The sequence below is a fragment of the Manis pentadactyla genome, chromosome 9, assembly GCF_030020395.1.
Source record: "Manis pentadactyla isolate mManPen7 chromosome 9, mManPen7.hap1, whole genome shotgun sequence".
Classification (NCBI taxonomy): domain Eukaryota; kingdom Metazoa; phylum Chordata; class Mammalia; order Pholidota; family Manidae; genus Manis; species Manis pentadactyla.
Genome location: NC_080027.1, coordinates 11,277,910 through 11,303,910, shown reverse-complemented (window position 1 = coordinate 11,303,910; position 26,001 = coordinate 11,277,910). Strand labels below are relative to the sequence as shown.

The following is a 26,001-nucleotide window of genomic DNA, read 5'->3' as shown; positions in this document are numbered from 1 at the left end:
AGAGCAGAGACACTAGAGGCGGCGGCGGCAGCAGCAACATGTTTGGGAATCGGAAATCTGAAAAGTAAATTGTGACTAGTTTAGCCGATTGGGGAAAGCAGAGAAGCAATCAGACTTACATCACCGAAGCTGCAAAAGGAATCAGTGACGCTAGTCACCTATGGAGGTGAGTATGGGGCTAAAAACAGAATGTTTGGTTGAAAGTCCACTTGACCCGATACCTCTCCTCTGAGAGCAAGTGTGTGACTTCCCTGCCTGAACCAGCACAGGTCTGAGAATTTATACCGTAAAAAGCACCAAATATAGAGTCTCTGGTCAGGGGGACCCCAGAAGTCAAGGGTGTCATCCTGAAATAGGAAGATTAAGTGAAAGTTTAGTCTCCCACTGAATGTCAAGACTCCCAGCCGGTCCTCCCATGGAACCCTGGTTAATCTTCTGGTAATCCTTGAACCAGATAGCTCAGAACTCAGGCAGCCAGGCTGGAACCCTCCAGACAAGAGATTGTCCAGAAAGATATGGACAAAAGGAAAAAACAAAAGAATACAGATGGGAGTTCCCAAGTAACAGCCCAGCCAGGTCACCACAGCAGACATCACTGACCCCCCCCCGCCCCGTACGGCCTGGGCAGCCCTGCTTCAGTGAACTGCTGCTGACGTCTAACTGCCAGTATCTGGGTCTCTTTTGCCTGATATTCTCTCCAAAGCCAGGGAAGGCTGCTCTGTGGGGGTTCCTAGCAGGCCAGAAGTGCTGGGGAATTAATGCCTTCCTCCCTGGGAGCAGCTGTCAGCCGCTGACTGTGAGGATTTCACGTCCACAAACACACAGTTTCCTTGCCCTTGCACACATTAACTCTGACGTGTGTGTTTTGCACCATTTCCCCAAAATCTCTATGCGGAGCTAAGCCTTAGACATGCTCAGTCACTCAGTCACAGTCAGCATCGTGACCGCCTTCTCTTCCCTGACTCCCTTCCCTGCTCCCCTCCGTGTGTTTCCACTGAGTAACTCCAAGTGCATACATGTCTAAGGGTCTCTTTTGGGGAACCCAAACTAAGAGGAAAAACAGGTTTTCTACCAAGGATCAAGAGCTAGAATGTCATCCGCTGGAGGAAAGAACACAGTGAAGCAATGTCTTCAAATTTCTGAGGGAAAAATTTTCCAATATACGACTCTGTAACCAACTAAACAATGAGTTACATGTGCGAACGGGATACATACATTTTCAGACATGCAAGAACTCGAAGCGTTTGCTTCCCATGCCCCTTTTCTCAGGAAACTTTTAGAAGAGGTTTCCTGCTCCACCAGGACAAGGAAATAAAGAAAGATGACTTGGTATGTATGAAGCAGGAGACCCAACACAGGAGAGGAGGGAGCGATCTCCCAGGAATGCTGTGAGGGGCGTGCCGACGCCCACAGCTGCTCAGCAGGGCGGGAGGGGAGCCGGTCCCACTGGAGCAGGTGAGAGACTGAGAGAAGGGATGTCGTTCAGAGTATGTGACAGGCTACTGAGTGTGTCTGAGCAAACTGGGGAATATTTGGGGGTTATAGAGTAATGAACGGTAAGCACATGCAAACAACACACAAAAAGACATTTATTAGGTCAAGGGGAATGGAGAGGTTATGCAGCAAGTCACGCCTGTGCAGTCATAACAAGTGAACAGTGACTATCCACCCAACCCAAGTGAGCTATATTGGACCAATGGGATGAGACAAGAGCTGGTGAGGCTGGGGGAGGGGGTTTCTACAACAAGGCCTATAGAACTGTTTGGACCTTTAAACTGTGTGCATGAATAACTTTGATAAAAATAAATAAAACTATGAAATTAATAACAAACAGCTTAAGTAAAATAAAGACCGGGACCTCTAAACGGGAATGGAGGTGAAAATAGGGATCAGCGCCCTGTTGTTTTTTGTGAAAGTCTCAAAAAATAATGGGATTTTTTTGTTTTTGCTTCTTCCTGAACATTTGTGATTGAAGTAGGACATACACACCCAAAGGGCACATATCATAAATATACTACTTGATTTTTTTCGCAGTGTGAACACAGTTTGCAACTACCACTCAGATCAGGGGACAGTTACAGTATATTCTTATCAGACAGCCCCATGGACCCCCATCCAATCACTGTCCCCAAGGGGGAGACCCTCCTGACTGACATCATAGATTAACATCCACTATTTTGTATTTTATATAAATAAGAGTCACACAGTCTGTCATCCTTCATGTCTGACTTCCTTCATTCAGTGTCATGTCAGTGAGACTCACCCATGGTGTGTGTGCGGTTGCAGAGTCGTGGTCCACCCAGTTTCATTCCGTGATACCCCGTAGCGAGAATACGCCACGGTTTACCTGTTCTCCTGCTAATGGCATCCGTACGGTTTCCGGTCTGGAGCCACTACAGTGCTTCTACTGGTGCTGCTATAAACATTTTAGTGAATGCTTTGCTAGACATTATATATGTATTTCTGTGGGATATATATACCTCAGAATGGAATTGCTTGGCCATAGGATTCATGTATGTTCAGTTTGGATATTACCAGTGCCAGACAATTTTCCAAAGTGATTTACCAATTTGCATTCACACCAACGGTGTAAAAGAGTTCCAGTTGCTCCACATCCTGGCCAACTCTTGCTGTTGGTGATGTTTTTCATATTAGTCATTCTGGGGCCATGTAGTGGTATTGCATTGTGGTTTCAGTAAGAATCTCTCTGATGACTAATGAAACTGAGTACTTTTTCATAGATGTATTGGCCACTTGAATGTCATCCTTTATGAAGTGTCTCTCCAAGTTTTTTGATCATTTTTTGTTGCGTTTTCTGTCTTCTGTTGATTAGTAGAAATTCTTCATTATTTTCTCATTGGTCTTTTGTTGCCTATATGTACTGGGAATATTTTCACTCATTCTGTGGGTTAACTATTTTATTTTTGAACTTACAAAATACAAAAATAAAAGCAAGACCCAAATATGCTCTCAATAAATACAAATATAAAGCCATATCTCAGTTAAAAAGAAAAGGATGCAAATGCAAAAAGATTTACTATGCAAACGCTCACCAAAGGAAAGCAGCGGGACTCTATTCACATCAGACAAGCTGGACTTCACAGTAAGGAGTGTTAGCCGGGATGAGGAGGGCACAGCAATAAAGGAATCAATTCATGAACAAGACATGACAGCCCTAAGTGTTCATGCTGAACACAGCTTCCAAATACACACAATACAACTTATAGAACTAAAAGGCAAAAGAGATACATCCACGATTACAGTCGGATACTTTAATACTCCTGTCTCAGGAAAGGATAATACAAGTAGACAGGAAATCAGCAAAGATATAAAGACCTGAACACACTATCAATACATTTCACCTAACTGACTTTTATAGAACATTTCACTCAACAACGGAAGAGCAGCATTCTTTTCGAAAGTATACGGAAATTCATCAATATAGATCACATTCTGGGTTATAAAACAAGCCTCTACAAATTTAAAATAATTGAAAGCATGGAAGGTATGTTCTCTGACCACAGCTGAATTAAATTGGAAACCAATAACAGAATGATACCTGAAAAATCCCCCAAGTATTTGCAAATTAAACAACACACTTCTAAATAACCCATGGATCAAAGAGGACGTCACAATGGAAACTGGAAAATGTTTTGAATTGAAGTAAAATGAAATCACAACATTCCACAATTTATGGGACGCAGCCAAAGTGGTGCTTGAACGGAAAGTTATACGTTAAACAAGAAATAAGAGAAGGTTCAAATCAGAAAGCTAATCTCCAGCCTTAAGAAACCAGAAAAAGAAAAGCAAATTAAATCCAAAATGAGTAAGGAAGGCAATAAAAAAAGAGCTGGAATCAATTAAATTGAGAAGAACAATAAAGAAAAATCAACCCAAATTGCGTTCTTTGAAAAGATCATTAAAATCAATAAGCCTATAGACAAACACATCAAGGAAAACTATTTTAAAAATCTATAGAGGCAGAAATCAGATCACTATTGGCCAGTAGTTTCACACGGGGGAGGGAGCTCACTGCAAAGGAGCAGGAGAGAGTATTGGGGGAAATGGAATGTTCTCTGACTTGATCGTGGGGATGTATCCTATTGTATACGGTTGTCAAAAACACACAAAACTGTGCACCTCAAAAGAATGCAGTTCACTGTGTGTAAATTATATCTCAATGAATCTGATGTTGAAGAAAATACCAGAGTGCAACTTAGCAATTTATGAAGGAGAATTTCACGACACTTTTTAGATGCCTGTGTGCTGTGTACTGTAGTGTAAACTGTGTTTCTCTGAATCCCGTATATTGTGGTTAAAAAAGAAAGAAAGCCGTTGTTCTAGAATATGCCAAGGTCTTTCCTGCCTTCAGACTTCCAACTAGCTGCTCCCTGGAATGCTGGGGTTGTTCATTCTCCCACTTCAAGTCACCTTAGGGAGGCCTTTCCACACCACTCTTTCTAGTAACTGATCGTTACTAGATACACTATCTCTCTAACGCCCTGAGGGTAAAATTGTAACATTTCCAGAGTATCTCGCCCGGCTTTAGTGCATTTGCATATCCTCAGGGGTGGGGAGAAGTGCATCTCCGTGTCAACGGGTAATTGCCTGGGCAACTGAGGGCGTGTCTGAACCTGAGAGTTTAAGGGGAGGCGCAGGTCGCTGGCCTGCTTGCTTCTGCCGGAGCAGCGGGGAGAGCAGGCCCTGGACTGCAGTTTGTAAGCAATAAACGGGTTTTTAACTTTATTTCTCCCTTTGACTGATTTCGGTTTTTAGAGGTATTTTTCCCCGGGATTTCCTCTCTCCGGACTTACACTCCCTCTCAAACTGTTTATTGCCTTCATACCACTTTCTACGATCTGTCATTTTGCTACTTCTGAAGCAATACATTGTGTCTGTGGCCTTGTCGATTACAATCAGACAACAGCTTTATCCTGATGCCCAGAGGCCCCCTGCAATCTGCCCTGCGGGAACTACTTCTTCCCCTGCCCCTGAACAATACGCAGAAGCAGAGCCTGTCTGCTCAATCTCTGGTATAGAAAGTCCTCCAAACTTCATTTTCAATTAAGTTTCTTGTATGTGGTACATATGCACAATGGAATATTACTCAGCCATAAGAAAGAAACAAATCCTACCATTTGCAGCAACATGGATGGAGCTGGAGGGTATTGTGCTCAGTGAAATAAGCCAGGCGGAGAAAGACAAGTGCCAAATGATTTCCCTCATCTTTGGAGTCTAAGAACAAAGCAAACACTGAAGGAACCAAACAGCAGCAGATTCACAGAACCCAAGAATGGACTAACAGTTACCAAAGGGAAAGGGACTGGGGAGGATGGGTGGGAAGGGTGGTATAAGAGGAGAAATGGGCATTATGATCAGCACACATAATGTGGGGGGGCACGGGGAGGGCAGCACATCACAGAGAAGACAAGCAGTGAGTCCAGAGCATCTTACTACGCTGATGGACAGTGACTGTGAGGGGGTGTGGCGGGGGGACTTGGTGATGGGGAGAATCTAGTAACAACAGTGTTGCTCATGTAAGTGTATATTAATCATACCAAAATTTAAAAAAAACAGTATGGGGATTTGGGTGCCGTAGAGATCGTGTTACGGGCTGAGACTTTCACAGCTGCTTTCCAGAGCATCCAGGTTGTAGCAGGTACGAATGGCATCATTCCGCTGGCAGCAAATGGGTTGGGCAGCCCGGCACCATGAGCAGGTTCTGCTGAAGTGGGAGCAATGGCAGCTGGGTCGGTGGTAGATCCATGTGCCGCAGGACAAGGACTCACAATGGGGCATCATTAGGGGGACGGCAGAATCACACCTCTGCGGAGAAGAGGAGAGAGAGAGAAAGTCACTGAGAGGCCACTGGAACTGGGGGCTGAAGGCTGTGCTTCCCCTCTGCCCGGGCCTCCAGCCCCGGGGCCCAGCTGGCTTGCTAGACTCGTCACCACCAAGCCCCTCCCTTGCCAGCAGCCTGGCCTGCGTGCACGCAAAGCCTGTGACCCTGCCCTGCATGGGGCAGGCACTGTGGCAGAACGACCCCCAGCAAGGGGCTTCTATCTCTGGCAGGTGTGTTTTGGGCTCCCTGGGGTCCCACACTGCCTGCAGGGAGAGCAGGACGGCTCCCAGCTGCCCCTTGACGCTTAGGAGGACTTAATGGATCTGTCAAAACTAATGTAGAATCAGGGAGACGGCAGAGCCGGACAGACACCGCGGGGCTCTTTCTTCCTCAACACCTGCCAACCGGGAGCCCGTCCACCCGTCATCTCCGGGCCCTGCTGGACGGGTTTCTCCTCACTGCGTGGGGCCCTGGTTCTTCCTGGGGTGAGGGGTCCTTCAGGCCCCTCCTCCAGGCAGCCGTCTCCCTTCCACAGTGGGTCCCAGGGACCCTGCAGTCCTGTCCCTCACTCTGCTGAGGGGACGTCTGCAGGAGCAGCAGGTGACACTCGTATTTCCGGGGAGTGTTAATGGCAGGAAGAACTCGGCACAGAACTTCCCTGGCTTTTCCTGACCTGTGCAAGCTGTGCCATCCGGTGTGTTCTCACCGATCCACCCGAGGGCCAAGGAAGCCCGAGCATGGCTGGAGTGGATGACAAGCCCTGCCAGCACCGCGGACGGGAACCTGTCGGGCAGCCACCCACATCCAGACGCCTGGGCCCGTGCCAAGGGGAGACCCGGGGGCGGGGACCAGCTGGGGGTGGGGAATATGGGCCCTCCCGCCTTTTCTCTGTCCCAGGCCTCTAGGGCCCGGATGGTGTCCTTCCTGTGGTGCCGGGTGATCAAAGCCCAGCACCCATAACCTCACCACCACAGAAGCCAGGCCTTCTGGGCCCGTGTCTGCGGGGCAGGAGCCGGCTGCCCCTGGCCGCCCGCGGCCCAGCCTGGGGTACCAGCACCTGCCTAGGGCCCTTCTCACCTCTGGTTCCCTTATCTTCTCTTTATCAGGATTCCTGCAGCACGGTACAACGACCGAGGGGCACTTCTGGGCCAGTGGCGCTGGGCTCTAGAAAGAGAAAACAGTGTCTGCTTCTGTGCGGGCAGCTCCTGGGGCGGGGACACTGTGGCTGTTGCGCTGCACCTCTCACTTCCTGGCCAGTCCACCAATGTTTGCCGGGAGAACTCAAGGACCAAGGGGTAGCACCCTGTCCCTTAGGAGAGAGCCATCCTAGTGCAAATCCGGCACACTCTTAGTGTGCAAATAAGGCTGCTCCCCAAAAGGGCGAGAAATTCTATCACCTCCCCTTCTTTCCCTGAGGCAGCCCTCCTTAGAGAAGCCTGGCCCTGGGACTCTGGGACTCAGAGGAGGGGACCAGGTCTGAGACCAAGCCCCTTTACCATAACCCACCTGCATCCTATGGAAGAGCCTCCTACACACAGGCCTTTGGGAATGGAACAAAAGCCCCTTGTCTCAGAGGGAATCACAGCAGTTGCTGAAACAGGCCCCTGAGTTGCTAATTCAGTGACAGAGGCCCTTGGTCAGGCTCTGATGGGAGCACGAGAAGGGTGTCCTCTGTGTGACACTGTGAGACCCACATTATATAGGGGACCCACCATGGCCCTGTCACCCTCTTCTGCCAGCTCTCTCTGCCCAGGTCATGAGGGTGGAGGGTGGGGGGAGACCGCCCTGGGCTGCGGGAGGCCTCACTGTGAAGGCCAGTGTGCCCGCAGGCTCTGACACCGTCACAACCAAAGCAAACATGACCTATGTTGTGTGGTGCTGGTGGCAGCCTCTGGGAAATAGAAAGATGGAGTGATAAACACAGGGTTAGAAGGCTCTGGCTCAGCCGGGCACACAGGAGGGGGCCTGCTCTGCAGCAGAGGGACAGAGCAGGGCCTTGGGGGTCCACCTGAGTGCTCGCTGCGTGTGGGTCTGTGGCCGGCTGGCTCCACCTGCCTGAGCTGAGTCCACCCTTCCCCGTGGGTCCCCGGGGAGACATTCAGCCTAGGATGCCTGGTGCTGGTGCAGGCATCTAACGGGGGGTTTTCATCAGCACCCTGCATGTCTTATGAAGACAAGAGATCCTCCCCTTCCCTTCCTGCTCCTCACCCCTTCCTCCCCACACCCTGAACCACCCCTCTGCCCAGCCCTCAGGGAAGTCCACCTGGTGCCCTGGCTTCCTGTCCTCAGGCCCCCAGTTGACAGACCTCAGGCCTGCCTGCGTCTTGCTGGGGCTGCGCTCCCACACACCTGGGGTCCTTCCTCCCGCAGTGCTCCCGCACCTGCCCTTGGGAGCCCAGCTAGCCGGGCCTCTGCGCCCGGCCTCCCCGGGGCCCGCCTCTGCCCTCTGCTGTTGCCCTGGTTCGGCAGGACAATGGCCACATGCCATGAAGGTGACGTTTTCCCCCAGTACCCCAGGGACCAAGACCCATCGAGACACCAGACCTGGAGCTGCCATGGCAGGAATGGGGCCACTTCACTTCTTTCCCTGCCCAGCCTGGGGCCCGGCACGACCGGGCCCTGAGTGGTGACTGGGAAGGGGAGACAGGGCTCCAGAGATGGGCAGAGGCCATGTGTGTTTTTAAAGGCACAGCTGCCCCAGAGGAGAGGAATCGGGGGGCACCTGGCCCTCCCTTTGGGGCCATCGCTGCCCAGGCAGGGTCTGTGCTTTCCTCCAATCCACAGCAGAGGCCCCTCCCTGGCCTTTGTCCCTTTGGGTCCTTCAGAAGCCCGAGTCAGGGCCTGGGGTCACTTCCCCTCAGGGGTAGGGCTGCTCACAGGTCCCCTCTCTGGGGCAAGCCTGAGACACAAAGCCCCTCAGAGGCCAGGCTGTGTGCCCAGAAAAGGGAGGGCGGCTCTGAGCCTCCATGTGCGCAGGTGATGACCTCGGAACTGACGGGAACCTTCCCACTGGCGGAATCCCGGGGCAGCCAGGAGTCCCGATACTTTGGGGGCTGGCTGAGGGGGGCCTGGGCCACAGGGATGTAGTCAGGGGTCACTCACACTTTTACTGCGCCATCGCCAGATACAGCAGCACAGCACCAGGAGAAAGGGCAGCGTCAGGAGGGGCACAGCCCAGTAGAGAGAGTGTAAACTGAGGAACACCCCTCTGGGAGGCCCTCCATTTGGCTGAGTATCCTGTTTGTCTTCTGGTCCCCCATCTGGAAGGGCTCTTTTTTGGGCAGGCGGTGGTGTGGCATCCAGTAGGGCAGGTGGGGTCCCCTCCTGAGGAAAGCACACGTGTTAAGTCCTCCTGCACCTGGGCAGCTTCCCGTGGTGCCCATCACTTGGCATCCCACCCCACACGTCCGAATCCACCTTTCCCCCTTACACTCAGATTGCCCTACTCTGAGAGGGCACAGAGGGACTAGGAGCCCGTGTCTGGGCCCTGAGGTCCCCTGAAGCGCCCTGGGCCACAGACCCTGCTCAGAGTCTCTGCCCCAGAGCCCCGTCAGGGAGTGCGGCATCCTCCATGCTGGGCCACAGGCAGCACCCACTGCATGCCCGGGCTGACAGCACAGGGGCCTGGGGAGGAGCCCACCAGTGAAGGCACACAGGGGGTGCAGGAGGGGCTGCTGGGACCAGGATAAAGGGGGACTGCAGCATCAGGGCAGCACCCTGGGTCTATCTCCCCATAGGCTCGCCCTCCCTGCCCCCTTCCCAGAGCTGCTCAGCCCCTCTGAGCTGCACTTCCACATCCGTAGGAGCGAGTGAGGGGACACCTGTGAGGTTTAGGGTTCATAGCCTGTCCTGGTACAGGGCAGGCCCATGAGGAATGGGGGCGCCTGTCCTGTTCTTACTCATAGTCACAGAGAAGCCCACTGCATCTGTGCAGCCAGGGGCTGCAAGGCCTGAACCGCTCAACCAAGTGAGATGCTTCAGGGAGGTGGGAGAGGGACAGGGCGAGAGGGACTCCGTGCCCAGGAGGCGGGGACGAGGAGAGGGGAGGCCAGGCCAGGGCTGGGGGGGAAGCCACTGTGCTGGGAGTAGGCACCGGTTGGCTCCTGAGTTCTTTTCCCAATGTGCCTGTTGAAGGGCGCTTGTCGCCGGGTGGGACCCCGGTGGGCAAGTGGGTCAGTTCCGTCTGCTGCCATGAGCAGACATCCAGGGATAAGTATAAACAGACAAGCCCAGGAGTGTCAGTGCTGTCGGAAGCCAGGCGTGGGGGCAGGGGCGGTACCCGCAGCGGGGCCGGAGCACCAGTGCCGTGGAAATTCACCTCGACTATGCAGGGCCACAGGGGGTCCCAGCCTCCAGGGCTCCTGGGTCTGGGACCCCAGTTTTGAGGGCCTGGACTCTGGCTCCCTGCACACAGCCTCCGGCCTCCACCCCCACCTAAGCCAGACCCAGAGGGAGCTCTGAACTGCCCACCAGGAGACCCAGGCCAGGGAGGCGGCAAGGTGGGGGTCAGGGGGCCGCTCTCAGCACTGTCCCGGAGTCCGCTTGGAGCTCCAAGTGCTGGGGGCCATGTGCCTTCAGGGACCCTGGGCTTGCAACAGGGCAGAGGAGCTGCACGGCCGCAGACACTTTCACAGGGGTACCCCCAGGGCACTCCTGAGGCCTAGGCGGGGGCACCGCTCCCCAGGGAAGGGCTCAGGGGCTGCAGGGGCTGTGAGGGGCTGCCCAGGTGCCCAGCTGCCCAAGCGACTTGCTGGGCCTGCCCCGGACACTGTTCCTGCCTTTCGCTCCCCAGTGTGTCTCCCTGTCCAGGGAATGGACCGAGTGCAGTCCCAGGGGGCGGCAGCAGTCTCACCCTGGGCGTCACGCAGCTCCTCCTGCTGACATCTAAATCCGTCTCGATGAAGGTGAGGCCATTATCCAGGCTGACATCGATGAAGACGGCCCTAAAGGACAGAAAGGGCAGACGGTGACCCGCAGCCCAGATGGCACCGTGCGTGCGCTTGGCTCAACCTGCAGCCCGACCGTGCTCCTCGTTGTAATGGCTCTGATCAGTGGGCACTCAGGACCCCGAGTAGGGGGCAGCACGGGGCAGGTGGGCCCACCCCAGGCGAGATGAGGCAACACCTGAGCAGGCCATGAGGAGCCCTGCAGGGCCCAGATGCCCTCGTGGCCACGGGCCAAGCGGCCAGGCGGGCTGTGTGGTGTCACCTCCCAAACACTTTTCTATGACAGAGGATGCTGGCTTGGCCCTGACAGGTGCCTGGGCCACAGGTACCATCCCTGGGGCCCGGCACCTCCTGCATCCTGCCCTCCTTGACAGAGCCTGGGTGACAGGGGATCACAGCCCCTCGGGGGACCACCCGCACAGGTGGGTGCAGAGGAAGCCCTGAGCCCTCCCAGAACAGGTGTGAGCAGCTCCGCCAGTGGTCACGCCATAGTGCCAAGAAGTGACAACGTTCCCTGAGCTTTACACTTACCAGTCCCGATTACTCATCTTCAGTCCTGGGCAGGTAATGGAGGTATCTTCCACCGATACAGCCTTCATTCCTGGAAGAAAGTGACACACAAATAATGTCAATGGACGTGTCCCCACATCCCCGACTCCCCTCCTGTGGCCCTTGGCAAGCAGAGCTCGCCCTTTGGCGGACGTCGGCTTCCGTTCTCAGCCTGCCTCAGAGCACCTGCCTCGCACCAAGTGCCTGCCGTGCTGCTGACCCAACTGTCAGATCAGCCGCGACCTTCTGAACATTCTTACCCCTTCGTTGGAGCTCAGAATGAAAACTCGATGCTAAGTATGCTCAGGGGAAAGGATTGGTGTCTGGGTGGGGAACGGCTAGGGTTAAATGGGCAAAAATCCCCAAAGAGGTGCAAACTGACTTTCCCGTTGGATGTGCACAGTCCAGAGAGGAGGAGGATGGGACAGCAGCCCAGCCTGCAGAGGGGCCTGGACAGGCACAAGTGACTGGAAAGGAGTTTTCAAACCAGTATTACATGCATGGGATGAATTCCCATTTATTAGTGTCCTCCTCTCTAATTTCTCTTAAGAGTGTCTTTCACTTCCTTGGGTAGGTTCATTTCTAGGTATTTTATTCTTTTTGATGCAATTGTGAATGGAATTGTTTTCCTGATTTCTCTTTCTGCTAGTTCATCATTAGTGTATAGGAATGCAACAGATTTCTGTGTACTGATTTTGTATCCTGCGACTTGGCTGAATTCAGATATGAGTTCTAGTAGTTTTGGAGTGGAGTCTTTCGGGTTTTTTATGGCATCATCTTTCAATCTCAAGTGAACACACCATCCTGGGAGACCTGGCAGAGACTCAGAGCCCTGGGGCTGCCTCGACTTCCCTCCCACAGACTCATGGACTGGAGTCCTTGCCTCCCAAGGGAAGGGAGAGCCCAGGAAAGGGCGGGGGTGCAGCTCTGACGGCACACCCCACCCCACACCCCGCCAGGGCTGCAGGAGAGGCTGCTCCCGGGGGTGTGACGGTGCTGGGGATTGATTCAGTCCTGGGCACGAGCGGCAGGTGCCCAGGCACCCAGCCAGTGACCCCTTCCACCGTCCGTGCTGCTTGTTTTTGGGGTGTGCACAGTGAATGGCCATCACGGGCCCTGAGGCATGGTTTGTTGGGGGACAGCTGTCACCGGGGGACAGGAGGGGCTGCTTACGGATGGTTTCCTTCCCAGTGCGAAACTGACAGACAACGTCATCCTTGCGGACGCCCTGAAAACCTTTTCCAATAACCTTGACGATCTCTTTCCCTGCAAGAGTAATATCCAAATGTCTGTGTGGGGCAGCGGGCGGTATTTTCCTCAGATCACAGCTATGGCAGGCGGCCCCCGCAGCAGAATTCCCATGACCCCTTGGGGCGTGTGGCTATAGCTGAACCCACATCGGGGCAGCCCCCTGGCCAAATCTTCTCCTTTCGGTCATTGACGGCGTAGTCCTGGGAGCCTGGGCTGGGCGCAGCCATAGGTGCCCCTCCCCACTTCCCATGACCCACAAAGTCCATCCATTAAAGGCCCCCAGCCTAGTTCCCCCCATAGGCACAAACCCAGCCACGGGTTTCTCCTCTGACATCCCAAGGTGCCCCCTAATGGGCGCAGGCAGGGACCAGGCAACCCTGACATAATTGAGAGAGGAGCTGAGACATCCTGGTGAGTCAGCCCTGGGTCATGTCTGAGCTGCACACGCACACCTGAGGGCCTGGGGCACTTTCTGCCACCTGGAGTCAATTCTCTATTCCTCCCCCACCCCCGTCTTTCTGGGGGCCTATGGCAGAATGGAAACCAGAGAAGCCAGACCCGTTCTTGACGAAAGAGAATGTGGGGTTTCAATAGGGTACGTGGCTTCCCCCAACACCTGGCAGTCAGAGGGTCAGGATCTGCTCTCAGTGCCCAATCCAGGGCCTCAGAGGATGCCACCTCTGCTCTAGACCCAGCTGAATAGCTGTCACGCAGCTCCTCCGGAAGGCCCTGGGCTCTTGTTTTCAACGCTTGGGGCTGTGACTGCTGAGCCTGAAACCCTAGAGGGGACCTGGCTGGCCTGAGCCTCGCGGGGAAGCTTAGCAACAGCCTCTACTCCCATGTCTGAGACACGCAGGGAGTGCGGCAGCTGAGGGCAGGGCTGAGAGCCCAGAGCGCGGCAGGTGCCGGCACTCCTGGGAAAGGTGCACAGCGCCCCTCTGCTCCGTGCATCGTCCCCTGCCTTGCGTCCCTGCTGCCCTGCAGGCCCTGCTCTTGACCACTTGTCCTCTTGTAGGAACTATGGCTCCCAGGGGTCTGGTTCACTCTGGGAATTGTAGGTAAGTGGGGGCAGGAGGATGGTTTCCGGGTTTTGAGCAGAAGAGATGTTGAGGTAAAGGACTGTGCTCTGCCCAGACAGCTGCTCCCTTTACATGCTATCTGCCCTCACCCTGTGCCTCCACCAGTAAGAACCCCAAGGAGAAAGTGACCCCAAGAGTGAGCACAGCCGGCTTGCAGGGAGCTGTACCTCCCCCGCTGCACTCCCGCTGCCAACCAGCTCTGAGAGCACAGAGTGACCTGCCGCCCCAGGACGAAGACAGATCCTTTCTGGAAGGGAGGGCACTCTTTCTGGGAGAAAAGTTACATACCAGGCTGCCTGGGCTCCAAGGACAGGGGACTGAAGGCGGGCGGCTCCCCGGGAAGGCCAGGTGGAGCTGGTCGGTGAGGAAGGGTGACTGACTGCCAGGACTGGCAGAGGCACAGCGGGAGGTGCCTGCCCTGGGGCGGCCAGATGGGGGCTGGGGCACCACGTGCTGCCCAGCGCAGGTTTGTGGAGAGAATTCCCACACTGCGCACCCACTGTTCACCTGTGTGTCCCCTGCCTGCAGCAATTCTACTGCTGAGACTGATCCCAGGAGAAACCCTGCCCCACGCCAGCAGAGAGGTGCGCTTGGGAAGGCCCCCCAGGGCGGCTTGTAGCAGCGTCTCCTTCAGAACAATCTTACTGGTGAAGGAGACTAATGACATTAATTTGGTCCTTCAACGTACCGGACTGCTGTTCAGATGGCTGGAAAATATTGTATAGTGCATAATACCACTAATATGGAAATATCCTTGTCAAGTTTACTGAGATAGGTGTGCACACATGTGTAATCAAGCTCTCATTACACAGGTATGTAAAATGTATATAGTCAAGTCCTCATACTAGTCCTCTCTGGGAGATAGTAGGATGGGACCAACGGGGGCCCTCATCATAGTGGAGGGACAGTGGCTACCCAGGCTGGTGGCAGGAGGGTCCCTTGCTGCACAGAAGATCCTGCAATGGCTGGTCACATAAGGAAAACAATTCAAGGGCCCACCTCCAGCATGGCCCCCCGGGGGTGAACAGCCCCAGCATCCCCAGCAAATACGCAGGCGGGATGACTCTCAGAGCACTGTGCCCAGCGCACCAGCCAGAGCCAGCGTTCACAGCACGCGGGCCCACTGAGGAGAGGTGCAAAGCAGCGGCCTGCCTGTGGGGGAAATGTCAGGAGGGGAGCTGCCCCCAGGGGCGCGGCTGGAGGCAACTGCCTGGGGGGCATCCTGGGAGTTTTCCTGGGGCAGCGCTAAATTCTGTACGTCCATGGGCTGACTCACACAGGGTCCTGGGCACTTCTCAGCCTTGTCAAATGGCACCGTTACCATTTCTGCATTTCGAAAAGAGAACTCTCAACAAACAGTAGTCCCTCGTTTAAGATATGCAGACTGAAGGGTTTCACATGAGGTAGCCTGATGTCGGTATTTCACTGTGAGATGCTTCAAAAATAAGATGGGTCATTGAAGGAGAGAGAGCCAACAAGCACCAGTTCCTCATGTGATAAGGAAATGTGGTCACACAGGGATTCTGAGGACCACTCAGTGGAGGTGGGGGCTCATTGTACGATTGTTTCCCATGCTGAAGATTTTAAGCTTTGCATAATAAAAGATTGGATACAGAAAGCTGCATGACAGAAATAATATCCTGGACAGAGCCCAGCAGAAGTCATGGTGCACCTTGGGTGACAAGTGACTGATGGGAGGCAGAGACCAATGGCAGAGGGAGGCTAAGGGGGCGGTCCCCCAGGAGCAGCTTGGAGGGTGAAACTCCTGTGAGCTGGGCCTCAGAGGATGGGTGGGAAACTGAGGCAGGGCTTACAGTAGCCTAGCTGCCTAATCCCCACCTCTGCAGCAAATGAGGTTTAGAGAAGAGAGGTCCTTGCCCTGAAGATTGTCAGCTAGTGACCTCAGATTCCACGGTCAGCCTGGGGTGGGTAGGTGGCCTCTCTGAGCACTTGCACCTGTGACGGCTGGAGCACAGGCTTAGGGGCAGGGAGGAGCCCTTGAGCCTCATGCCCAGCCCCTGCCTGCGTCCTCAGGGCAGCCTGATGAAACAGGTTTTCTACTTCCTTTGGGGTCCAGGTTTCTGCTTTGTACTTTCAAGTGACTGTCACTCTGTGTAGTGGCCTTTGACAAGAAGGCAGCAGTTTAACAGATCAGAGCCGAAACTCTGGGCCACACTGGTAGAGGGCATGTGGCAGGCACCTGTCACTTCGTCTTGGCTGCCATGGGTGATGAATGGTGACTGGCACCCTCACCTGTGGCTTGTCATGTTGGTCAGATGCCGTGGCCGGTGTGTCCAGCAGACATAATCACAGAAATGAAGATGTCAAACTGCCTGCACGACTGGGTGCTTAACCCAGGAGGGGCAGGGAAGCCCCCGTGTGTGCGGTTGCTATGCCCCCTCCATACTGCATCTTCAGAAGATGGGGGGGTCAGACAGCTGCCCCCAACAGCTGGCTCCGCTGGAAGCCGTCATCCCGGAGGTCCGTTACCCACTCAAATTACATTTCAAATACTCATCAGACTTGGATTTCTGGGGTGATTTCAAAATAGTTTGACGTATTGTCCTGGATATATGTGGTTGGGTCCCATTTGGTAGTGTCATTCAGGATTTTTCAAACAGTTTTTTAAATTTCCTAATTAAGCTTTTGGTTGTGAGATTAAAGAAAGTAATTACACTAAACTTATGTGGCAGTCATTTTGCAGAATGGTCACCAAGCCATTGTGTGGTGTGCTCTAAAGTGATGGGGGCCTGTTACAAACCTGGGCAAAACTGCCATCACATGCCCACCCTTCAGCACACACCAGGCACCCGTACCTCACACAGACTTACACACATACCTGACACAAACATCCTATGGACTCAATGCGCATTCCAAACCACAATCCCCCACAGACACCACATTCACGTGCCCACAGCACATTATACACATTCACACCACACACGCCACACACACACACGATCACACGCACACACGGCCCACTCATACACACCACACAGACTGGAACCACATACAACACTCCCACCACACACACACACACCCCTGTGTTTACAACAGCGACCCCAGTTATTACCTCTAGTGCAGAGAGAGGAGAAATCCACAGACGTGATCTCTACACAAGACCGGGCTATGAGCTGCAATAGAGAGAGAGGAGTGGCAGGGTCACAGGCGTGAACGGCGGGGGCCCAGCGTGCAGCCCCCTCCATCCCCCCTCACTCACGGGGTCGATGATGTCTTCCAATCCGCCGTATCCAGTGTCCACACCAAACACATGACCCTCTTCGCCAGCAATTTCCAGGAGCTGAAAGGGAGAGGAGACAGCCTGGGCCCAGAGCCAGGGGTGATGACCCAGAGGTCCCCATCCCAGGACACAGACACCGAGGGCTACACCCTGGCACCCACCAGCGGCCCACGCTCAGGGGAGGGAAAGCTCTTCCACCCTCACCTCTGCTGTGTGGGTCGCACACAACACCTGTTACTCATTCTGAACGGCCACCTTGCACATCTATCATCTCCCTGGGCCCAGCCTAAGCGGAGAGGCCCCCCTGACTCCCCAGGCACTTCCTGGTGGGTGGAGGCCCATCCTCTGGGCGACCCTGAGAGCGCCGTCTTTGAAGCTTCCCCCAGCGAGGCTCCCAAGGGACCCCTCGGTACCTGCTCAGAATTACCTGGTATTTCTGGTAATCTTGTACACCTACTAAATACAGAGTTGCCCCCAACTGCCTGGATTTTTCAGCCTGAGAAGAGGAAGTGTTGGGTATAATAAATTTGGTCCAAATATGTGGCCCCAAAGGCTGGTAACAATGGGCCTGACTCACTTCAACTTTTGTCTCCGCAAGGGATTCTGGCAGCAGTGGTCCACCTGTCAGCGCGATGATGAGGCTGGGGACCCTCTCTCCTGCGGGAGAGGCAGGGCGTGACTGGGTCAGTGAGAGCAACGGCCACAGGCTTCCAGGACCCGAGCACTGCTTCCCACGCCTCACCCTCCTGGGGAGAGGCCACCCCGACCTGAGCACCTGCCACCCACATGCCTGGAAGGCTTTGCAGCTCATCATGCAACAAGGAGGGCCTCCAGCCCAGGACCCACTTTGCAGATGAGGAGACTGAGCCCAGCTTAGGGTTCTTCCTACAGAACTGTCACTTCTACCACATGGCACAACCTTTGCCCTGAAACGCAACTCCAGCAATTTCACAGGACGAGCATCAGCCTTCCAGGTGAGCAAAAGCAGGAGTGGGCACCCCTACTGTGCCCGACTCCCGCCCAACCACGCAGGCCTGTTCCAGCTCTGGGCCTCACCCACAGCTCTCCCGTGGGCACCTGCACACCCAGGCTCAGGGCTCGAGTAAGAGGCAGGTGAGCAGTAGAGCCCCTCCCCAGCTCAATGCCTTTCCCTGGGCCACACAGCTTCCCTAGACCCTACAGCCAAGGTGAGGATGCTTCTGGGACAGGCACAGTCGCTCACACTGCGGGAGACACAGAGCAGGAGCCTCAGCCCGAGGGCGGGAGCTGGAGGGAGAAGGAGTCAGGGCGGAGCGCGTGCTCAGCAGGGGGAAGCGCGGGCTCCCTCCTCACCCTGAGGCCCCGCCGCTCCAGGACCCTCTGGGTCTCCCCCTCTCTCCTTCATGCAGCCCGGCTCCAGGGCCAGCGCCTCCCACTTCCTAGGAACCATGGCGACGTCCGCGTGACCCCTGGCTGTGCTGCGGGTCATCACGGGGTGGCTTTCAGCCTCACCCCTCAGAGCAGGAGGCTGCCGCTCAGGGAGGGCGAGCAGCTGGTCCCGGCGTCGGCGCCAGCACGCGGCCTGGGAAGGGCTGCACCGGCCTCAGGGAGGCCCAGGCCTGGCTCTTGCCCGGGACTCCATCGCCAAGAAGGAGGAAGCAGCTCCCTTACCTGCAGCGCGTGTCCTTTCGATCTGCTCATTCGCCTGCAACAAAATGAAGGAACAGGTGGGGGGGGGGACAGTGAGACGACCCGGTGATGACCCTCTGAGAACCTCATAAAGCAGAGGCACATCTCAGAAATCTAGGTTCCGCACCTTTTTCAATCCATGCTGCATATTTATGGCTCCTGAAGTTATCACATTCAACAGATCGACAAGGGCAGTGTTTATTTTATTTCTGAAAAAAAAAAATCAGAGCAGGTGGGAGATGGAATGAGGGGCTGCCTCTTACAACCAGCCCCGGGCTGTCCTTGTCCGTCTGCCCCTGCAGCCCTGCCGGGCGGGTGAGGGTCACGTCAAGCAGCCCTGGCCCGGCCCTCTGTCCCGTGCCCTTGGCATTGGCTGGCCTGGTTCCCACCGTCCCAGTCCCGTACCCGGTGAGCGGGGTGGGGAGGGGATGCGTCTGTCTCGCCCCATGGGTGGGGCCTGGGCTCTCTGCGCTCAGCTCTGTGTAAGCCGCGCAGAACTGGGGGCCTCACCAGGCACACACCCTGACTGCCCCCGGTGAGTATGGGGACATCCCAAGTGTGATTCCGTCACAGTGAGGCTGGCAGCACGACCGCCCCCGGGGGCCCTGGGGAGGGCGCTCTGTTCTCCAGCCGTAAGGCAGAGCTTGGGACGGTCACCGTGCTCACCACTGGCCCCTCCTGTCCACGGGCCCTGGGCCCCTCCAGTGCAGGGTCCTCGGGCTGCCTGCTGCTCCTCCCTCTCACAGCCATTTTCCTCCCTGAGAATCTTAACCTCCCTGCTACTCAGAAGCTCCATCCCCTCCCACCTCCCGCCTAGACCCTCCTGGGATGCAGGCCCACGGGGCCCTCCTCCAGCGCCCCGCCCCAGCCTGGTGTTCAGGACCCACTCCTGGGCTCCCTTCACCAGACTCGGGGGGAACACGCTCCCCTCCACTGAAGCACCACACTTGGGTGATACCATCCCTTCCTCCCTGGTTCTGACTGTCCCCTCTTTCCCCAGCGGCCCGGGGCAGAGAGTGACACACAACCGCAGGTGCCGGGCTGTGTCCCTAGAGGCCCCCACATCTGCTCCACCTGATCTGGGAATCTTCGCAGTCGGCCTGCTCTAGGGAAAGGGTAGAGCACGGAGGGAAGGACCCGGGTCGGGTGGAGGGCTGGGCTCGGAGGGGAGGAGTCTGCCTACCAGCACAGGGTCCGCCCAGGGCCAGTGCAGAGGCGGCAGTGGTGCCCGGGGGGCCAGGGCTGAAGGTCGGGGTGGGCAGTGAGGGGAGGGCCCAGGACACCGTGCCTGCACCCCCGTGGGCTCCTCGGTGCGGGCTCAGGGGCCCCCTCTGCTCCCTGACCTTCCCTGTGGCCTGATCGCTGGGTCTGCTTTAGGGGATCAATGAAACACTTACCTGTCTGAGGTCAGCTGCATATTGACGTGGCCGTCCGTCGAGTACGTAATGAATGACATGCGCTGTTCAGGGCTTGGGAGGAAACATGGGCTTGTGAGCGACTATACACCCAGGCTGAAAGTGATGCTGATGTGCAACAGGCAGGGGGTGCCCCCCAAGTTCCCTGCTCTGCGTTCTGTCTCTTAGTGTGGAGCCCATTTCCTGGACTCCACAAGTTCTCCTCACTTTAGTGAAGGATCATGAGGCCCGGAAGGCGCGCAGCCCTCTTGTCAGAGTGCAGCAGAGCACCCTGTGGACCCAAAGCCCGGAAGTCTGTTTCTCTCTCTGCCTCTCTCTCTCACACACGCACACAGGGCTGCTGCGAGCACAAGGAGACAGGCAGCTACCTGCTCTTCACGAGGGCCTCCCGCACTGGCCGCCCCTCTCCCCTCTTGACAGATTCTCTGTACTTTCCCTTCTCCTCCTCCCTGGACGATCTTCCCCACCTCCCTCCCCCTCGCCTCAAAGAAATGACGCTCCCTCCTCAGCCATTCATATTTCCTGATCTGTGAGGTCCTCCAGGGAAGACTGTGCCCCTGAAAACAAGGCCTGACCCCCAGGAAGGAGCCACGCAGGGCTGCAGAGATCTTAGGAAACAAGTGTGATCTGTCCTGCTCTCCTGTTCAGAACACTGCCCTGAGCTTTGCGACCTGAGGCAGGCCCGGGTCCACTGCATCTGAACAGCAATGGACTCAGAGAGGAAAATGCCCTGCAACACAGAGCTGAAAAGCCGTACTTTTTAAATCTGTTCACCAAATCCCTCAGAATGCTCTGTATGAACATCCAGTTGATTACACTGCGAGATCTGAAAAAGAAGAAGACATGAGTCAGAGACGGAGGTGCGTGTATCATGTGAGCATAGTTGCTGCCTTCCCTGCCTTCCACAGGCCCTTAGCAGGCTCCTCCGTGAGAGCCCCAGCTCCTGAAATAGCTGAAGCCACCCCAGCTCCGGGAGAGAAATCACTGGGTTACCCTCGTGGTGACTTCATTCAATGTGAGTGGCAGCCATTGACCGAGCCGCCCTGTGTGGGAGGGGACGGGGGACTTCTCGGATGAGGGGCTTTGGTGGCAAACACGGGTGGTTGATCCTGCTACCTGGGAATGTTAGGAAATGAGGAGGGATGCATTGGTCGGTAAAGCCTCCAGAGATTCCGACATGCTGGCTCTCCTGGGCCCCGTTTCCCCCTGGGCATCGCCATTCCCAGCCCTCTGCTCCTCCTCCAGCCCTTGAACACGGGGCTGGGTCATGGCTCCCGGCTCTTCCTCCCACCATTCCCTCTGCCTCCACGGCTACATCTCAAACCGTCAGCGAATAGTGAGGAAACTGAGGACAGACGCCCCCGGACATCGGGATTCCCCGTGAGGACACACCTGCAGGCCCTTTACCGACATGATTTCTGAGTCCAGAACAACCCTGGGATCCTACCAGGATTCCCACTTTTCCGATGGGAAAACAGGACTCCACCGGTCATAGAATGTGACACAATCCCAGTGGGCACATGGATGTGAGCCCAGACCTGGCTGCAAACCCCACCCTCCACCCATCACACTTGGCAGGTCAGGGTGACCCTGAGTCAGACAACTGCTGGGTCGCAGAGCGGCAGGCTTGGTCAACCTGCGTAAATAGGGATTTTCTCTCAGACCCTCACTGAAGGGCAAGACAACTCCACTCCTGTCTAGTGATCGTAACACTTTCCATTTCCCTCCCATTCCTTCCTCCTGTTATCCCCTTGAATGGAAAGGACACTCCAAAGACAGTTTATAGGAAACTAGAGTCTCCCACCCACCTATCTACTCTGGGATAGTTGTTAATTTACGATAATGTTGAAGGGAACCCTTGATTCTATAACGCAAGAATGTGAGAGCTCACAGGCAACCACAGGGACCTACGTTCCCCAGCAAGCAGGCAGTAGGGAACAGGGCAGACACGTGGGCTTCTGGCACTCAGGCCTCCCGCCATGATCCAGTGCCCCCCTCCTAAATGAGAGCGGAGAGACGGCATCAATAGGCAGCTCCGCCATTAAACCTCGAGGCCAAAACATCCTGGTGATACAACTATTCAGGGAGAATGGAGGACAGAGCAGAATCATATAAGGGAGCTGAGATGTCACAAAGCTAAATTCTCTTCTTCCACAGTAAGGAGATCACAGAGAATATGTAACCTCAAGCAGCGAGAAACAGCATAAAGTATAAACATGTTTTAGTGTATAAACTCGTTATTAGATACATGGTCACAATGTCAAAAAAATAAAAACTGGAATACTTGCAAATGGCTGTGTCTGAAGAGTAGGATCAGAAGTGGGGTGGTTGGGGCAAGAGCCTCAAGGTTTGTGTGTGTGTGTGTGTGTACATTTGTAATAGTGTTCTATCTTAAATTTATGTTCAAGGATTTCCTTGATAAAGTTAAAAATGAAATTACAGACAAACTAGTGGCATGAAGTGTGAAAAAGGCAGACTTGGAAGCTCTATGCCTTAGTTTCCACAAACACTGACCAAACAGAGGCTTAAACTGGAAACAGTATACTTCCATGGAAAACAATCTACAAAGGTAGGCAGAAACCGAGGGAAAAAGAAACAAGGAAATATAAGACAAGCAGAAAGCAAACAATAAGACGATATAGCCAGGCCTTACATATCAAGAATCACTCTAAATGTGAATAGATTAAATTCACCATTCAGAAGGCATGGAGTGGCTGGGTACATAATAAAACCCGAATTTATGCTGCTTACAAAAGACTCATTCAGCTCTAAAGATATATGTCAGTTAAAAGTGAAGTGATAGAGGAAGAAATTCCATGCAAGCGGAAATCAGAAGAAATCAGCCATAGTTATATCAGATAAAATAGGCTTTAAGCCAAAAATGGTAACAAGAGCCAGTGAAACAGGATTCTGGGAAAATGGTGGAGTAGACAGAGCCTGAAGTCACCTTCTCCACCAGATCTACACTTACACACAGAGTATTTCACCCTGAAGAAGAGTGGAGACTGAAGTGACCACCACCTTCTACACAGAGAGGGACAGAAAGATCACACATACACGGAACCCCAAAGCAGCAGGAGACACAGAGACGCAGGAACCCCAGGAATCCCAATCCCAGCACAGCAATTTCCCCGCCCGCTGATTAAGGGGCATGCAGGTCAGAGATCTGGGCCATGTGGTTGGAGGGACTGAGTCCTCTAGAAACCACATGGTGGCCTTCAATCCTTTTCAAGAGAAAAGTCCCAGGGAACAAATGCCTGGGGCATTCTTTCTGCCCCAGGGAGTCCACAGAGAGTCTGCTCCTTGAATGTGACCGGACAGTCCCTGCTTCCGTCTCTCAGAGCCTGGGGCCCCATACTGACCCCAGGGACAGCACTGTTCTATGGCACCGACTAGAGCAGGTGGGCCACTCACGAGTCTAGGACGAAGTACACGTCGTAAGTGCTCCAGCAGGAGTCCCCATCTGCTGGGCTCTCCTGGAGCCTGGAGCTGGGGTCGTGACCTTGGTCCTGGGTGGGGTAGCGGTGGAGGGTGCTCCTGGTGGTCCGGAGCGGAGACGGCGGCAGCAGCAGCAGGAAGACGACGAGCATGGGGCCCAGCATCCTGGGGCCGCTGTTCTTGCCTCAGCCCAGTCCCCGGGGACCCAGGCGGGCCCCGTAAACTGCAGGCCTCCTCAAGCTAACACCTCCTCTGCTTCCTCGCGTGCTCAGGGTCCTCGGCGCTCCCAACCTCAGCTCTACTCACACTTCAATCAGTATACCTTGCACCTGCAAGCAGCCACCTGATACCTGCCCTGTGGGTCCAAGTAGCAAGTGGTTGGCTGTGGGGTGATGGCCCTGCTACTTATGCACCTTCACCCCGTCCTGCTGACATAGGTCCATTATGATGGACAATAGGTTGCCCTGGTGACCTTGTGAACTGCAGCTCTGCCCAGTGTTCTCCCTGTGGGCAACCCCAGGCAGGAGTTTGAAGGGGTAGTAAGATGAGGCCTCCATTTGTCCCTTATCCCAAACCCTCCCAGGGAGTCTTTACAGTTTCAAGGAAACCCAGCCCTTTGGTAAACTGACAGAGGGCAGCTGAGGGGCCTACACACAGACATCACTGAGTGTGGGGAGGTGGAGACAGGAGGGCTCTAAGTTTATTTGTGGGGACACTGGGCTCACCCAAGGGATAGAAGGATCTAGAAGAAGGCTGTGAAAGCAGGCCAGTGTCCTTTGTGAATGAGGGACATTCCAGTTATCTGCTCTGTGTATTGAGCCATCGCAGACCTAGGGACATAAAGCAGAAAAATTTCATATGCGCACAGCTCCTGTGGATTAGAAATCCAGAGATGTCTGAGCGGGCACGGGTTGACTTTCCTCTATGGAAAACCCACTTGCTCTTTCATGTAAATTTTGGAATCATATCGTAAACTCTCCACTCACCTAAACCTGTCTTAGTATTTTAGCAAAATAAAGTTCCATATGTAGATACATTTGGAGGGATTTGGATCTGCTATCTGGACTACTCCCCCCAGTGAACATCAGGCACCCGGCCTACTCCCCTCCTTAGGGGCAAAACCAGCCATGGGTTTCTGATCTGAAATGCCCAGGTGCCCCCTACTGGGTGCAGGCGGGGGCACACAGAGGGGGACGCAGCTCTGAGGGCACAGCCTGCCCCAATCCCAGCGTGGGCTGCAGTGAAGGCTACTCCCAGGTGCGCGCTGGTGCTGGGGACGGATTAGTTCCTGGGTGTCACTGGCAGGTGTCCAGGCTGGGCTCACCGTGGGGAGGCGGCCTGATGCGGGACGGTTGTCACTGGAGGAAAGGAGGGCCTACTTACCCGGGATTTCTTGTTACCAAATCTGAATTGACAAATAACTTCCTCTGTGTTGTCTACATCTTGAAAGCCTTTTCCGATAACCTTCAATTTCTCGTTAACTGCAAGAGTAACATCCATATGTCTGTGCAAGGAAGGGCTGAAGTGTTTTCCTCAGATCACAACTATGTGTGTGAGAGATAGAGACACACACACACACACACACACACGGTAAGTGTATCTGTGCGTGTGTGTGTGAGAGACACACACACACACATTTAACGCATTGTTAAATGAATGAGATTAATACATTTCCAAAGTCTAATGAGCCATGCACCAGCCCAAAACTTCCGGATCAAAAAGCCAGTGTTGGGACGGCTACGTACTAAAAGTTGCTGCTGCTGGGAGGCGGCGAGGTCTGCGTGGGAGCAGGCAGTCGGGTCCCCGGGAAGGGCGGCGTCTGAGGCCGGAGGCAGGGGCGGCCGGCGGCGCAGGGATCTGGCTGTGTCAGGCGGCGGAGGTGCAGTCCCGGCGGCGGGGTCAGGCGTGCGAACTGGGGGTCCGCGCGGGGCGGCGGGAGGCGGCCGCAGCGCTGAGACGGGCGCACGGAGTCGTCGGTTGCGGGCCGCCACCGCCCTCCTACGACGCTGCGCTCCCACCACCCGCTCCCGCCGCCCCCCGCCCCGTGGCCGCCCCCGGCTTCCCACGCCCCCCGCCGCCGCCCGCAGCCGCCCCGCGCTGCCCCCATACGGGCGGCGGAGCAGGGCCCCGGCCCCCGGACGCCGTCGGGGAGGAGCCGCCCCCACGGACGCCGGTCCGCAGCGTTGCCTGGACGCGCCTGCTGCTTCCTGCCACGAGCTGCTGCTGCGCGGACCGGCCGCCTGGGAAAGAGGGCGCCAGGTCCCTGGTGAGGGGCGCCCCGTGGGGCCGCAGACGACTGAGGGCGGAGGGCGGTGGCGAAGGAGGCGGGGAGTGCTGGTGAGCGCCCGCGGCGTCGGTGTGTGGGGAAGGCGGCGTCGGTGAGACGCCGCAAAGCCGCATCTGTTGATTGGCACCACCGCCTCTGGCCCTGACAGCTGCCCGGTTCAGATGCCCTCCCCTCCCCTGGTCTCACGCCTGCCCGGCCTCCCACGTTCCCTCGAAACCGCTCTCACTGCGCCCCCTGTATTTTCCTCTATGTCAGATCAAAGGACTGATTCTCAACTGATGTGAT

At 55.2% G+C, this 26,001-nt stretch overlaps 1 protein-coding gene and 1 long non-coding RNA gene across 3 annotated transcripts; one reads left to right on the top strand and one right to left on the bottom strand.

The window, feature by feature from the left end:
• Window positions 1–2: 2 nt before the first annotated feature.
• On the top strand, window positions 3–5,378 carry LOC118913272 (uncharacterized). Of its 2 annotated transcripts, none has more exons than XR_008999124.1 (3): window positions 3–166; window positions 1,270–1,455; window positions 2,243–5,378. It is a non-coding gene; the product is annotated as an uncharacterized LOC118913272 (long non-coding RNA). The 2 variants fall into 2 exon arrangements; XR_005025140.2 differs by having other exon boundaries at window positions 1,270–1,650; window positions 1,684–5,378.
• Window positions 5,379–5,529: 151 nt separating this feature from the next.
• LOC130684787 (anthrax toxin receptor-like) lies at window positions 5,530–25,246 on the bottom strand. The gene is made up of 17 exons (XM_057506829.1): window positions 25,175–25,246; window positions 24,813–24,910; window positions 23,406–24,259; window positions 20,749–20,817; window positions 19,974–20,045; window positions 18,704–18,785; window positions 18,559–18,592; window positions 17,486–17,565; window positions 17,336–17,404; window positions 16,888–16,968; window positions 16,741–16,801; window positions 12,511–12,603; window positions 11,320–11,389; window positions 10,695–10,785; window positions 8,945–9,166; window positions 6,920–7,006; window positions 5,530–5,826 (listed from the first exon to the last, which is right to left on the bottom strand). The coding sequence occupies exons 3-17, from the start codon at window positions 23,591–23,593 to the stop codon at window positions 5,608–5,610; spliced, it is 1,518 nt and encodes a 505-aa protein (XP_057362812.1). The 5' UTR covers window positions 23,594–24,259; window positions 24,813–24,910; window positions 25,175–25,246; the 3' UTR covers window positions 5,530–5,607.
• Window positions 25,247–26,001: the final 755 nt, after the last annotated feature.